Source organism: Mchenga conophoros, linkage group LG6, assembly GCF_057382185.1.
Source record: "Mchenga conophoros isolate Kocher_MC1m ecotype Shallow Benthic linkage group LG6, M_conophoros_male_GT1.1, whole genome shotgun sequence".
Lineage (NCBI taxonomy): Eukaryota > Metazoa > Chordata > Actinopteri > Cichliformes > Cichlidae > Mchenga > Mchenga conophoros.
In genome coordinates this window covers 11,759,093-11,772,892 of record NC_140531.1, presented here as the reverse complement: position 1 = coordinate 11,772,892, position 13,800 = coordinate 11,759,093, and the positions used below count along the sequence as shown (strand labels likewise).

The 13,800-nt window shown below is 41.4% G+C and overlaps 1 protein-coding gene across 1 annotated transcript; it reads left to right on the top strand.

Moving 5' to 3' along the window:
• Positions 1 to 2,298: 2,298 nt before the first annotated feature.
• LOC146572188 (uncharacterized) lies at positions 2,299 to 5,321 on the top strand. Its single transcript, XM_085276195.1, has 7 exons — positions 2,299 to 2,456; positions 2,630 to 2,932; positions 3,007 to 3,240; positions 3,477 to 3,581; positions 3,717 to 3,929; positions 4,014 to 4,355; positions 4,972 to 5,321. The coding sequence occupies exons 1-7, from the start codon at positions 2,402 to 2,404 to the stop codon at positions 5,319 to 5,321; spliced, it is 1,602 nt and encodes a 533-aa protein (XP_085132321.1). The 5' UTR covers positions 2,299 to 2,401.
• Positions 5,322 to 13,800: the final 8,479 nt, after the last annotated feature.

The following is a 13,800-nucleotide window of genomic DNA, read 5'->3' as shown; positions in this document are numbered from 1 at the left end:
ATTACTGTATCATGAGATATGATAATATTGTCATCTAGTGGACGTGTCTCTAACTGCAAAACAGACAAACAGATGAAAAAAAAACAAAAAAACAGTAGAGGAGCCCCCCAGAATTGTCTGAGACAGCAAAAAACAAGAGTGAATTTCAAACCACATTTTTTTTAAAGAGTAACTTTGCGAACAATTTTTTTCTTTTGTTTTTCACATCTACTTTTAGTTCTTAGCTAAGTTTTAGTTAACTATAATAACTGCATCAGAATCTGCTTCAGCTCCAAGTGTTGCCTTGGAGTTGAGGTTTCCATCATCTACCTGATAAATTGTGTCCAAGCACTGTGAAGGTTATATTTTTCGACTTTTCCAGTTCATACCATCAGGCCAACCTTCCTGGCTGATAAACTGATGCATGTGGATGCCTCTCTTGTGTCCTGGATTGTGGATTACCTGACAGGAAGGCCACAATATCTGCGTCTTCAACACTTTGTGTCTTCCACAGAGATCAGCAACACACTCGTATCAGAAAATAAACCGGACTGCGTTAAAAGCATCACTGCATTCTGCAGGAAGGGCCCGAGTCGTATCTATTTTCTGAAGCAGCTGAGATCTTTTAACATGTATCGGACAACGCTCAGGATTTTCTCTGAGTCTGTTGTGGTCAGTGCCATCCTCTTTGCTGTTGCATGCTGGGACAGCAGGATGAGGGTCACAGATGCCAACATATTATTGATAGAAAGGTAAAAAAGATGGATGAGATAATGAAGCTGTTTTCTAATGAAAGTTTCTGTTAAAGGTGTTATTATTTGGAACTTTATCCATGTTTATTACGAGCATTAATGCTATAACTGTCACGATACTGGGTTTTGTACCCAGTGTTTTCTGTTTGGGAAATATCACTACCATTTGTAGTTTTTAGTTTAAATATTACCTTTGCTTTGGTTAGGTTTTCATTCTGATTTTGTATTCATCGTTTTCTTTGTTATTCTCAAGTTTTTCTGGTCCTCCTGTGTTGTCTATGCCTCATCTACGTTTCTGTGTCCATGTTTAGTGAGTTTGTCTTTGTGTTTACTTTGGCCTGTCAAAATCAGGTGTTAGTCTCAGTCTAAGTGTTGGTTTCCTGTTTTATTTTGATAGTCTTTTGCCCTGTGTGTGTTGTGTTCAGTTTTTCTTTGCTCGTTTTCATTAATTGATTCTGTTCACTTGCACCTTGTTTTCCCCAGCAGTGTCTCTTTCCCCCATAGCCTCATGTCTTTTCAAGTCTATTCAAATTTCCCTCTGTTCAAGTTTTCAGTTTAGGTTTTTGTTCCTGAGCTCTGGCAATAAAGCTGTTTGAGTTTAGTTAAGCCTGTCTGCCAAGTCCTGCATTTTGGGTTCTCTCGTTGCTTGGCACACACCCTCACTTGATAGTAACAGTAAAAATATGACAGTAAAACCAAAAGTATTACAATTCTTAGTGATCAGCAATCATTAAAATCAATTGTCCCTGAGTGTAAAATATAAAAAGATTGGTGAAAACTTGGCACATAACATAATTGAGTAATGACATTTACAGTCCTCACTTGTTGAAGGTTAAGCAGAGAACAATAGAAAATGTTACCAACGTGTGCAGAATGGCTCAGAAAAGATGATCAGATCCCTCAGCATCAAGACTGTTGCATTAAACATGGAGTTGCTGACACAATGAGCAGTAATTATGGTCCCTTCTGGTCTCAAATTACTAAACAACAGAACAAGAGAGAAGGTGCTAAAGGAATCTGAAATTGTGCTTGTTTTTCAGCATTCAAACAATAAATCACAGAATCTGAGGCAGGAAACAACAAGAGTGAATGTTGAACACAATTTTCCTATAAAATTTTACAGTGTTTATCTCTGTGGTTGAAGACCTGTTGTCACTTCTGAGTGTTGCTCAAATGTGGTAAAAGCTGTCACTTTTAGGCCACACCCAGCACCCATGTGTAACCAGTATCAAAAAAAAGTCTGCATCTCCACAGCAGTTCATGTTGCACAGTGAGCTTGAATCTGGGGTTTCTTGATCACCACAGTCGTTTGTATTCATCACAAACCATAAACCACCATAATTAGATATGGACAAAAGCTTCAACACACAGCTTTCTTCTGAACAGCTTAAAGCACCTGAGGTGACTATTTATTGCACATTTATTTAAAATACAAGTGCACACAGCAGAGTCGACAAAAGATTGAAAGGAAAAGGAAGGAAGTTTGGTATTAGCCTCAAAGCTGCACAAGATGTGAAACCACTGAATATGAAACAACAGTCAATCTTCCCCCCCTAACCTTTCACTCTGAAAAGGAGAACAGCTTAGGTGACCGATGACTTACTTTTTTTTTTTTTTTATTCAAGCTTTCACTGTCAGTGTTAAACGTTAAAGTCTGGACTACAACAATCATGCCGCTCAGGAATGCTTGTCGTCTCTTTGTGGGTGTCATCATTTACATCACAGGTATCAGTGATTATTTATTTGTCCCTATTTAAGAATGAAAGTAACCATAGCTAATCCTACTACATGATTTATAGATGACAACTTTGAGTTCAGATTAGTTCCTAATGTAAACTACAGAATATCTCTCTCTTTTTGACTGAAAGGTTTTTTTCTAAAGAAAGTTTCTGTTAAAGGTGTTAATGGAGGAGAAACCAGGATCTGTGCTCTCAAAGGTTCATCAGTGGATCTGCACTGCTCACATCAACATCTGACTTCAAGCAGAAAATGGTTCACTGTCCAATGGAAGGGAAATTATGTTCAGAGTGAGCTCTCTGTGGATGGACAACGTGTAACGTACAACATCTCTGATAAGAAAAACCCAACTTTAACCGTCAATGATCTAAGAGAGAGTGATGCAAACGCTTACTGCTGTATGAAGACTACCGACAGTCCACAACTCTGTTGGCTCAACAGAATTACTCTTCAAGTTGTTGCAGGTACAGTGACTTTTACTCATGAATTACTTTCCAAATGACATCATTGTATAAGTTGTTCTCCATCATCCTTTCAGAGCTGCAGGTAAAGGTGATTCCTGCCACAGAGGGACAGACAGTAACACTGATGTGCAGCAGCAGCTGTCCTCTGACTGAAAAGCCTGCAGCCTACATCTGGTACAAGAACAGAGAGTTTCTCTATGAGGACTGGTCTCCCTGGTACCAAGAGCTGCTCAGCAGTGAGGAAGCAGTCACATACTCCTGTGCTGTCAAAGGCTACGAGCATCTCAGAGCCCCTCAAGTCTCTGTGGGTGAGTCATGATGTTCAGTGTGTTACAAAATAAACTACTCTAAATAAACTAAGTCAAATAATTCTGAGTAAACATACTCAATACTCTAATATTTTACCAAGTCTCTGTGGGTGAGTCATGATGCTTATTCTGCTATATTATTTGACAATAAATAAATTCAATATGAACAGAAATCTCAATTCTAAATATAAAAATAATCTTCTTACAAATATTTAATTGCATTACTTTTTCTTCAGATTCCATCACAGCAACCTGCTTCAGTGTGACTTATGCTTATGGAGACATGTGTTCTTATAAACAGACACCAGTGGATGAGCCGTGCTCCATCACATATCCCAGAGGTGAAGTGGTACAAAAATAACACCACCAAAACTCACATGTCAGATTTGTTGAGTCCAACATTTGTATGAATTATATAAACTTTATGAATATATCTATGCACAGTAACGGGAAGTGTATTTATCTTTTATCAACAGAGCTTCATGTTCAAAGGACTTCTTCCATTTCTGGGTTTGTTACACTGGCTTGTAGTACAAGATGTAACCTGACAGACCCTCAGACTATCTACCTCTGGTACCACAACAAACAAAGCTATTATGAGAATCAACATTATTCAGTTCAAAACTCTTCAAGAGGCACATTTTCTTGTGCAGTTAAAAGCCACAAACGTCTTCAATCTACAGAAGTTTGTATGTGTTAAAAAAAAATTATTGATTCACTGACATCCTGAAATATAGACCAGTCAGTCATTTCATAATCCATCTATATTTCAGGTGTTCAGGATAAAAACTGCTGGAGAGTGAATTATGTCAGCAGGAGAATCTGTGCTCTGGAAGGATCTTCAGTGAACATCACAAGTGAATACTCACATCCTGATAACATGAAGCCAGAGTTTAAATGTTGGAGTAAAAAACTGAGAAGTGGTGATGAGGAAGTTAAAAGGCTGATTGAGGCTGCAGGTGGTGTGGAGTATCAGGACAACATGAAGAACCAACACATCCTGACCATCAACAACCTGAAGAAGAATGACTCAGGAGGATACACATTCAGATTCAAGAGAGATCATGAAGGATGGACACAGTCTGATCTGCCTGGAGTATTTTTGATTGTCACAGGTAAATCTAAACTCTTCACTCAGCAGACTTTACTCATTAACAGGATTGTGAAAATATTCCATTACAGAGCAAGAATCAAAAGCAAACAGACATTTTCCTTTTATAGAAAAATTCACCCTTTCGGTGTTTTTTTTTTTTTTTTGTACAGTCAGATCAAGTGAAAAAAACATTATTTTTGACTTTTAAAATATATAAAACTATTTTATAATCCTGATCAAATATTTTCTAATGAGCACTTTGCTATATATCAAATACACACAAAAATTCATTTTCCTGTTCACAGAAATTAAGAAAATGATAGTTATTCAAGTTTCATGTTGGATTGAGCAAATATCACAAGGTGGAATATTAAGAAAACATCTATATAACCCACACGTAACCTAGAACAGTAACAATAATGGCATGAATAGCTGAAAAGAAATTAATAACCCCAGTTGTCAGACAAATACAATGAAATAAAGCAAACAATCCCTGTAAAATGTCACAGAAATGAAGAACTGAGCTTTTTTCACTTAAAACATGGCATTACTCACTAAACATGATTTAAAAATGACACTGACGGAGTCTGGAGTCTAATAATAATAATAATTATTATTATTGTATGTTCTTCTTCCAGAGCTGAGAGTGAAGATGAGTCCTTCTGCAGTGGTGACAGAGGGTCAGAGAGTCACACTGACCTGCAGTACCAGCTGTCCTCTGACTGACAACACAAACTACATTTGGTACTTGAACAGTCGACCTCTGACCCCGAGAGAGAACCAGAACAAACATCTGATCCTAGACCCAGTCAGCAGGGAGGATGCAGGAAGCTACTCCTGTGCTGTGAAAACCAACAAAGAGATCAGCTCTGCTCCAAAGACTCTCACTGTCCAAAGTATCACAGGAACATGGACACCAGCAGCTGCAGGAGTTTCTGCAGCTCTGCTCCTTTTAATACCTCTCACTGTCTACTGGTGCAGGAGGTAAGCTACACTGTCTCATCTGTCATACCTGTCATGGTTAAACGGTAGCTCAGGAGTTAGAGCAGGTCATCTGTTGATCAAAAGGTTGGTGGTTTGATTTTTGGCTCCCTCAGTCTGCATGCCAAATATCCTTGGGCAAGATACTAACCACCACTTGCTCTCCGATGCATCCATCAGAGTATGAATGTGTATGCTAGTGAGAAAGCATAGAGTGAATGTGGCATGTTGTATAGAGCGCTTTGAGTACTCCAGGAGTGCAGAGAAACGCTATCTAAAAATCACTACATTTACCAAATGTTTTAACATTTTATTTATTTCTTTTTGTGCAATAGAAAAAAGAGGACTTCCAGTCAGTCTCCAAGACAAGAAACTTCAGATAATAAACAGGTTAAAAAACCTCTCATTTTCTCTTCACAGGAATAATAATTTATTCTCCATCACAGAAAAACTTTAAAATCACTCATCATGCTTTTTTTTCTCACTTACATCCTAACCTCTTGTAGCCTTTTTGTCACTGGAGCTCACCACCTACCTCGATCATGTTTCTACTCAACAGTTGTATTTTTTATGTGACTAAAACACATTCACATTATGACACAGTATCATCAGCTGCATCTGCACACATCTAAAGCTCTTTTGGGGAGGAGACCACTGAACTGTTATCCATAAAAAATCCTGACCATCCTCTGCACAAAATGCTAGCCATTAGGGCTGCAGCTATTGGTTATTTTAGTAATTCAGTATTTCATCAATTATTCCATTGATTAATTGAATAATAAGAAATACTTTTAGCTTCATTAATGACAATAATAAATCAAAAAATGTACTCCTTTTTGTTTCAATTTTAAAAATTGCTGTGTTTTACTGCATACAAAGAATGAAAGGAAAAAACTAAACTATTTAAATCTGATAGATATCATACATCAAAACTTTTTGCAAAATGTACAACATTTGCAAAAAAGTAATTTCTTTATTTGAATGAGGCAAAAACTGAATCCTTAGTGTTAAATAACCCAGTGCTCATATCATTTGTCTTCTTTCTGTAGATGCACCCTGGTCCCATTTGTGAAAACATCTCAGCTCATTACAGCAGAATGCAGGTTAATACTAAACATCAACAAGATTTCTACTCCAAAGAAGCTGATCTTCATGCCAGCGAAGCTGAGCTCTATGCCAAGGAAGCAGAAATCGACGAAATTGAAACTAATATCTACTGCAGCATCGAATCGTTGTGATTTAACTAAAAAAATCATTTCAAGGGAGCATTCACTGATTGGGATAATAATGAACTATCACAGAAGGGACACCACAACTGATAAGTAGAGAGTAAAAATCATACATCATAGTGGAAAATAAAATACAAGAGTAAGAAAAGTAGTAGTGTTTAGAAAAATAGAAATGCTGCAGCTGATGAAATGTGTTGTACATGTCCTGCAAAATACAACACAACTTCAAATTATATGCACATGCAAGCTGAACTACTGTACTGGATAGTTTAGAGCTTTGGCAAAATGTCTGTAAAACTGAACCGATGAAACATTAAAGTCATCGTGCTGGCATTTTTCTCTCTTCTTCTGGACCACAAAATAGCTCCATCACTTTACGTACCTCCACCGTTATACTGCCCGCCATGAAAAGTTTTTATTAAAAATATATCTGTCTCCTCCGCTTGCTCACAACTTCTATGGGGAGAGAAAAAAAAAATGCACAAATACATGACAGGTGTGCCATTCTTCCCAGTGTTGCTGCTCCAACACTGCCCTTCCTCTCCCTCTGACAGCCAGCCACAAACCGCACCCGGCTGCCATACCTTCATGCCGCCAACAGAGGAAGTCAGCCATAGCCATCTGTGCCCCCAGCATCTGTACTACCTAAAATGTTTTTTAAAATGTGGTTGAACCTTTACAACATCGCATGGTCTGAACAGACGATGAATGGGCACCCCAGCACGTAATAACGCGAAGAGCTGACCAAACACTCTTTTTCCACAGAGTTATAGTGACGTTCATGCTCTGACAATTTCCAGAGTGCTTGCTTCAGCCTCTCATATGTGACTTGCCATCAGTCTGTCCACTGAACCAGATCTAAGCCAATTTTCCAGTCAGGGGACTGGTTAGAGCCACAGAGTTCAGGATAAACCTCTGGTTGTACCCACCCAGCATTAGGGACTGCCTCTCCTATTTTTTTCGCCCTTGGCCACAGGCAAGCCATGTTGGCATCTGCTTTGTCTATTTGTCGATCTGGGCTACCCCTTCAGAAGAGGCATCAAGTGCACAGTCCATTCCTCCATTGACCACTTGAATGGTGTTGCTGTCTCCTCAAACATCTCCATAAAGAAAAATACACCATTTGCTCCTTTTGTTTTGAATAGTGTGGATTTGGCAAATGGCATCACTCACCCAGCTGACCATTTCCCAGACAGCAACCTCTATGCACCTATGCCCGACTACCTGCAGTGGGTCCAAGTGCTGTCTGGTCACTGCTGCCTTCTCTGTGTGGATGGCAGCTTCCTCTACCAACGTTTCCTCCAGAGCACTCCCTGTGAAAAAAACCAACACGTTAGTAGATCAGATGCGAAAGGTGAAGCCCAAAGAGGTCCCAGTGGTGTAGTGTTATGAGCTGTTGCCCTCAGAACTGGAAGAGGCTTCAGTAGAACCACAGGTACATCTCTCCCCCCCTCTCAATCTCTCTCTCTCTCTTCAAGGACAAGTGAACATCAAAACCATTATCCAGGATGAAACAACAACGATCTATGAGTACATCAGGAGATGGCCACAGTCCACAGTTCACATGCTTAGTGAATCCCTAAGGCAGCGGAAACCTGAGAAAGAGCAAGAACAAGAACTATCACAGACGGAAAGGCTCCTGCAAAGCATATATCATCGGCAGATAGAAGAAGTGCTGACACTGAAAAATCCTACCAATGGCTGGATAATACCTGGCTGGAAAAACAGCAGAGAGGCACTAATCATAGGAGCAAAGGAACAAGTTTTAAGCACAAGATTGATAGAGGCTGGGGTCAACCACACCAGGCAAAACCTCAGGTGCACAGTTTGCACCTGAGGTCTTGCCTGCTTGTATCTTGCAGGGTATAAGGTATAACGTGTATGTAGTATTCAATTTGTCTCTTTACTTTCTAGTATAACTAAAGTATGTAAGTCATGTAACTATCTACTATTTCCCAACACACAGAGGACAAGAGAAAACAGACAAAACTGAACTCAACTGGTCTGCATTGTTGAGAAAAGTATACGGTCTTAGACACAATATTTTAACACAGATGTGACAATAATTAACCCTTACCTGTTAGGAAGACACGCAGATAAGCAAATTCATTATGTAACCATTAAAAAGCATATTAGCCTTCCAACTATGTGGTTTTTAACAAGCAGCAGTCAAGGCATACATAAACCTATTTGTGCACGACTGACAAGAACCTATCAAAAATATGGTGTGGCGGAGGTGTGGTCCCGGGCGCGGCTGCAGGGGAGGAGTGGTGCAGTGGGCTCAACGGGGCGGTGCTGGAGATGCCGGTGAGAACAGCTGATGGCGATTTGGACTGATAATGGTTTCCTTCCCTTTTTATAGTGAGACGGAGAGGAGCGGAGGGAGAGGGAAATCGGCTGGGACCGACAGCTGTCAGACTGTGTTCAGTCATAACCGGGGAAAATTGTAAATAAATGTGGAACCTGGTGATAAAGACCTGTGTGTGTGTGTACCTGTGTATAGTGCATTTCACATATGGATAATATTTTACCTGACCCAAACGAAAATTTTTCACAAATATCCAAATATTCTTTTGTAACAAAGGTAGGACTGTGAAATTACTGAACAATTTGTGATGTAGCTTGGCACTCCGAAGTTTAGGCGACAGATTCCTTCACAATTTATTGATCTGATGACTAAAGTGTTAAAACCTTCTGTTAGGACATTCATCAGGGACAGGTGAGTCTGATGGTCCATGTTTCCAATCCAAGGTGGAGAATGATACATTAAAGAGGCCAGCACTGGGACAATTCCAAGTATTTCTAAAGAGATGAAGCTCGTTAATTTGATGGTCTTCTTTTGTTCTTTTTTTAAATGACACTATAATATATAACAACAAAAAACAATGTGTTTATGCCATTGTGATAGCCGGTGTCTAGTATGTAATGTTATTTGAAAATGATCCTTTTTATGAAAAAACTTCCCAAATCCCACATTTCTGAGAAAAATAATGAAAGAAGTGATTTTTGAAGTATTTCAACAGTTTATATATCTTTTTTCAATTATTGTTAATATTGTTTTTTGTTACTTTTTTTTTGCACCTGTGAGTGGGTGTTGTGATGTCTGCCATTTGCTGCAGGGGGTGCTGCAACACTGCCAGCAACCCCAAGACCAAGAGTCCTGATGATGACTTAAAAATATAGGAATAAACTCACCTGTCTTCACTGTAAAATAAAAAATAAATATAATAAAAGAAAAGAGTCAGTTCTTAATCGAACCCTGAATTCAGTTGTAAGTACTAGTATGTACATATGTGAACCTTATTAAATTCATTACAACCATCTGCCGTTGTAACAGTATGGAGAAATGACAGCAAGTGCAAAAAAACTGACCTGATTTACATTAAATACTGATCAGCTGTGATCACTAAATTTCTCTTCTAGTAAAAATCTGCCACATAACCTCAAAAGACAGACAACTAACAACATTTACAGCTCAGTTTTCTTCTGCTGCACAGAGCTGACAATGGGTTAGCAGAGTACATGAAAATGTTCCTCATACCTGCAGAATGGCTCAGCAAAGATGGTCAAATCCCTCAGCAGCATAGACTGCTGTGTTAAACAAGCATTTGGTGACATCATGAGCAGTAACAATCGTCTCCTCTGAGCTAGAGAGAAGGTTATACCTTTTAACAAAGTTTTAAAAATGCCCCCAGAATTGTCTGGGTTCATATTGTGCTTATTTTTCATCAGTGAAACCACATGTCACAGCATTTGAGGCCACAAAAAACAAGAGTGAATTTAAAACACAATTCGTACTCAAAGTATTTAAACCGTGTTTATCCCTGTGGTTGAAGATGTGTTTACACCTCTGAGTGTGATTCAAAAGTGCTAAAGTCTGACACTTTCGAACCAGCACCTGCATATATCCACACCCAGTACAAGACTCCATCCATCCATCTTCATCCGCTTTGTCCGGGGCCGGGTCGCGGGGGCAGCAGCCTAAGCAAAGAGGCCCAGACCTCCCTCTCCCCAGCCACCTCCTCCAGCTTGTCCGGGGGAATACCAAGGCGTTCCCAGGCCAGCCGAGAGATATAACCTCTCCAGCGTGTCCTGGGTCTGCCCCGGGGCCTCCTCCCGGTGGGACATGCCTGGAACACCTCACCCAGGAGGCGCCCAGGGGGCATCCTTGTCAGATGCCCGAACCACCTCAGCTGGCTCCTTTCGATGTGGAGCAGCAGCTGCTCTACTCTGAGCCCCTCCCGGATGGCCGAACTTCTCACCCTATCTCTAAGGGAGAGGCCAGCGACCCTTCGGAGGAAGCTCATTTCTGCCGCTTGTATCCGCGATCTCGTTCTTTCGGACTATGATAGCAAATTAATTAACTATATGATTTTAGATGATTTATAAACTTTGAAATCAGATTAATTGCTAATGTGAACTACAGAATATTGTTGCATGAATAATGTTTAGCATTATTCATGCAAAAATAACAAACCAAACCAAACAAATCAAACACAACCTAGAGATCAAAAACAGAAAACACTGGAGCCCAGAAAATAACCAAACAAAAAGGCCCACAAAAGGCGCAGGCGGCCCGGAAACCACTCCCAAAAACAGTTCAGGGGGCCGGCCCGGAGGTCGACAGCGCAACAGCCCAAACCCGGGCAGCTCGGGGGGCAGCTCGGGGGGCGGCCCGGAGGTCGACGGCCCAAGACTCCAGAAAATGGCCCAGAGGTCGACGGCCCAAGAGTCCAGAAAACGGCTCAGGAGGTCGACCGTGAAGCCAGCGACCGTGACGGAGCAGATCCGGAGGCCGACCACGACAGCAATGATGTCCAGCCAACGACCTGGAAAGTGGCCGGGCAGGACGAGGACGAGCAGGACGAGGACGGGCAGGCCGGGCAGGACCAGGCAGAGCTGAAGCTGTAGCTGAGGCTGCACCAGACGAGGAGGAATACTCGGAGGCTGCACCAGACGAGGAGGCAGAAGGCTGGACGGGCCCCTCGGACCCTCCAGCAGAGGCAGGTTGCTGTTGCTGGACAGGCCCCTCGGACCGTCCAGCGGAGGCAAACAAAGGCAGGTGAGGTTCTCCAGAACCACCAGCGGGAACAGATGAAGGCCGGACGTGCCCCTCGGACCCTTCAGCAGGACCAGGTTGCAGAACAGATGACTGGGGAGAGGAGTGGCCGTGGCAAGGGCGCCGTTTCCTTCAGGATGAGAAAACAGGAACCGGTGAAGAAATGGAGACCTCCTCCTGATCCTCCGACCACATAGCTGCCAGGAAAGAGGCTGGTGAATGGACAGGTGAACAAGGTCCCGGCTGGCGTGTGGAAGGAGAGGAAGTCCATGGCAGCGTAGAGGCAGGTGGAGAGTGTGTGTCTTGCTGAATCAGCGATGGGGAAGATTTAGTGAGTGAGAGAGCAAGCTCACCAGCCCTAACTTGCTCTCTCCAGGCAGTAATGGTGCCAGCCAACTTAGTGTCCTTAGCAAACTGAGTAAGCTGAGGGTTATGCCTAATGATAGCATCTACTGTGCTTAGCCCAACTGCCATAGTCCGTAAATCCTGTGACTGGGCAATGCAGTCGAGCAGACTCACCATTCGCATCATCTTGGCGTTGAACTCAGAGGAAAGAGAGTCTGCGGGGTCCATGTTCTGGTCACGATCTTCTGTTAAGGAATGGCTTTGTGCAGGCAGGAAAAGGACCCAAAGTAGTGATGGGTCCAGCAACACTGACGCACCGACGCTTGTATCAAGCTCACAGAGTGAAGCCTGTATCGTTGCGGGCGTCGCTTTAAGAAAAGTCACATGATCGATACAGCTGCTGTATCGCTCATTGCCAACGCGCCAAACTGTGTTTAGAAGGTATCACGTCCGCATCTGTCAACGGAACGAGTCGCCACCAAAAAAAACAAAAAATTACTCTCGCAAAGATAAAAAAAAATAAATAAATACACATCTCTCCATAACAAAATGGAGCCCGAAAGAAAAGTTTCTGCTGTGTGGGATCATTTTGATCTTTTAACTGCAAATAGTTTGTCTGTCTTTGTTTCAGTGTAATCTATCAGAACAGGAAAAACAATAATGTGACTTACAGTGTAAATTACTTATTTCATTTTATGCAGGTTAAATGTCGCATCTGTTCTGCGGAGCTTTTTACATAAACACAAGCACCTCCTCAGTGTTTAGGCATTACAGAGCCAAACATGAAAATGAGGAGACAATCACACCGATAATGAACACAGGTCGGCCTATATTGACACTGAACAGCTTAACCAGTCTGAACACTGTTCTGGGCCAGGCAGTCCTGAATTTTATTATAAAGGACTGCCAACCCCTTAGTATTGTGGAGAGTGTCGGAGAGAAACATTCCAAGATCACAGGATCCTTTAACGTACTGGGGGAATAGGAAGACATCTTATCTGAACCTTTTCCACCTGGCTTTACAGTTTTTGTACCCCAGCTTCATCTGTGCCTGTGAGATTTCCAAAGCTGGGGAAATGGTGTAAAAAAAACCCCAAAAAAACGCAGTAGACTGAATGCAAAAACATTGGATATACTTATTTTTCTGAATAGAAATTTATAAACTCTGAGTCAATTACATTTAAATGGGTAATATTATATTCACAATACTTCCATTTTAATGATGTCTGCAATGTTTGCAATGTAAAACATATAAAATGATTCCATGGAAAGTACAATACCTTACAGTATATACAAGTATGACTAGGTATTTGAATCCGTGTCTGTTGTGAGTCTCAAGTAAGTTGCCTGCAATGATATTTAAGGTCCAGCAGGTGTCAGTATGGAGCAAAACAGCAACAATGTGTCGACACAGTATCGATACAATTTGGGGAATGTGCTGAAACGCTTCACGAGGCCTCATTTACCCATCACTAACCCAAAGTGCAGACTCCGGAGACAGACAGGAACTCAAAAACGGTAACAAAACTCAGACTCCAAAACTCAGACTCCAAAACTCAGACTCCAAAACTCAGACTCCAAAACTCAGACTCCAAAACTCAGACTCCAAAACTCAGACTCCAAAACTCAGACTCCAAAACTCAGACTCCAAAACTCAGACTCCAAAACTCAGACTCCAAAACTCAGACTCCAAAACTCAGACTCCAAAACTCAGACTCCAAAACTCAGACTCCAAAAACAAACTCTGGCAAACAGCCAGCCCACACAGCATCATAAACAGTAGATCACAACACAGACAGAGAAACACAGGGCTTAAATACACAGAGGGAGCAATCAGGGAATGGGTAACAGGA

Bases quoted from the DNA above. Each gene is read 5' to 3' on its own strand.
- LOC146572188 (XM_085276195.1), top strand. From the start codon at position 2,402: ATGCCGCTCAGGAATGCTTGTCGTCTCTTTGTGGGTGTCATCATTTAC. The intron at 2,457-2,629 runs GTATCAGTGATT...TTTCTGTTAAAG, and splicing joins TGTCATCATTTACATCACAG to GTGTTAATGGAGGAGAAACC. The intron at 2,933-3,006 runs GTACAGTGACTT...TCATCCTTTCAG, and splicing joins TACTCTTCAAGTTGTTGCAG to AGCTGCAGGTAAAGGTGATT.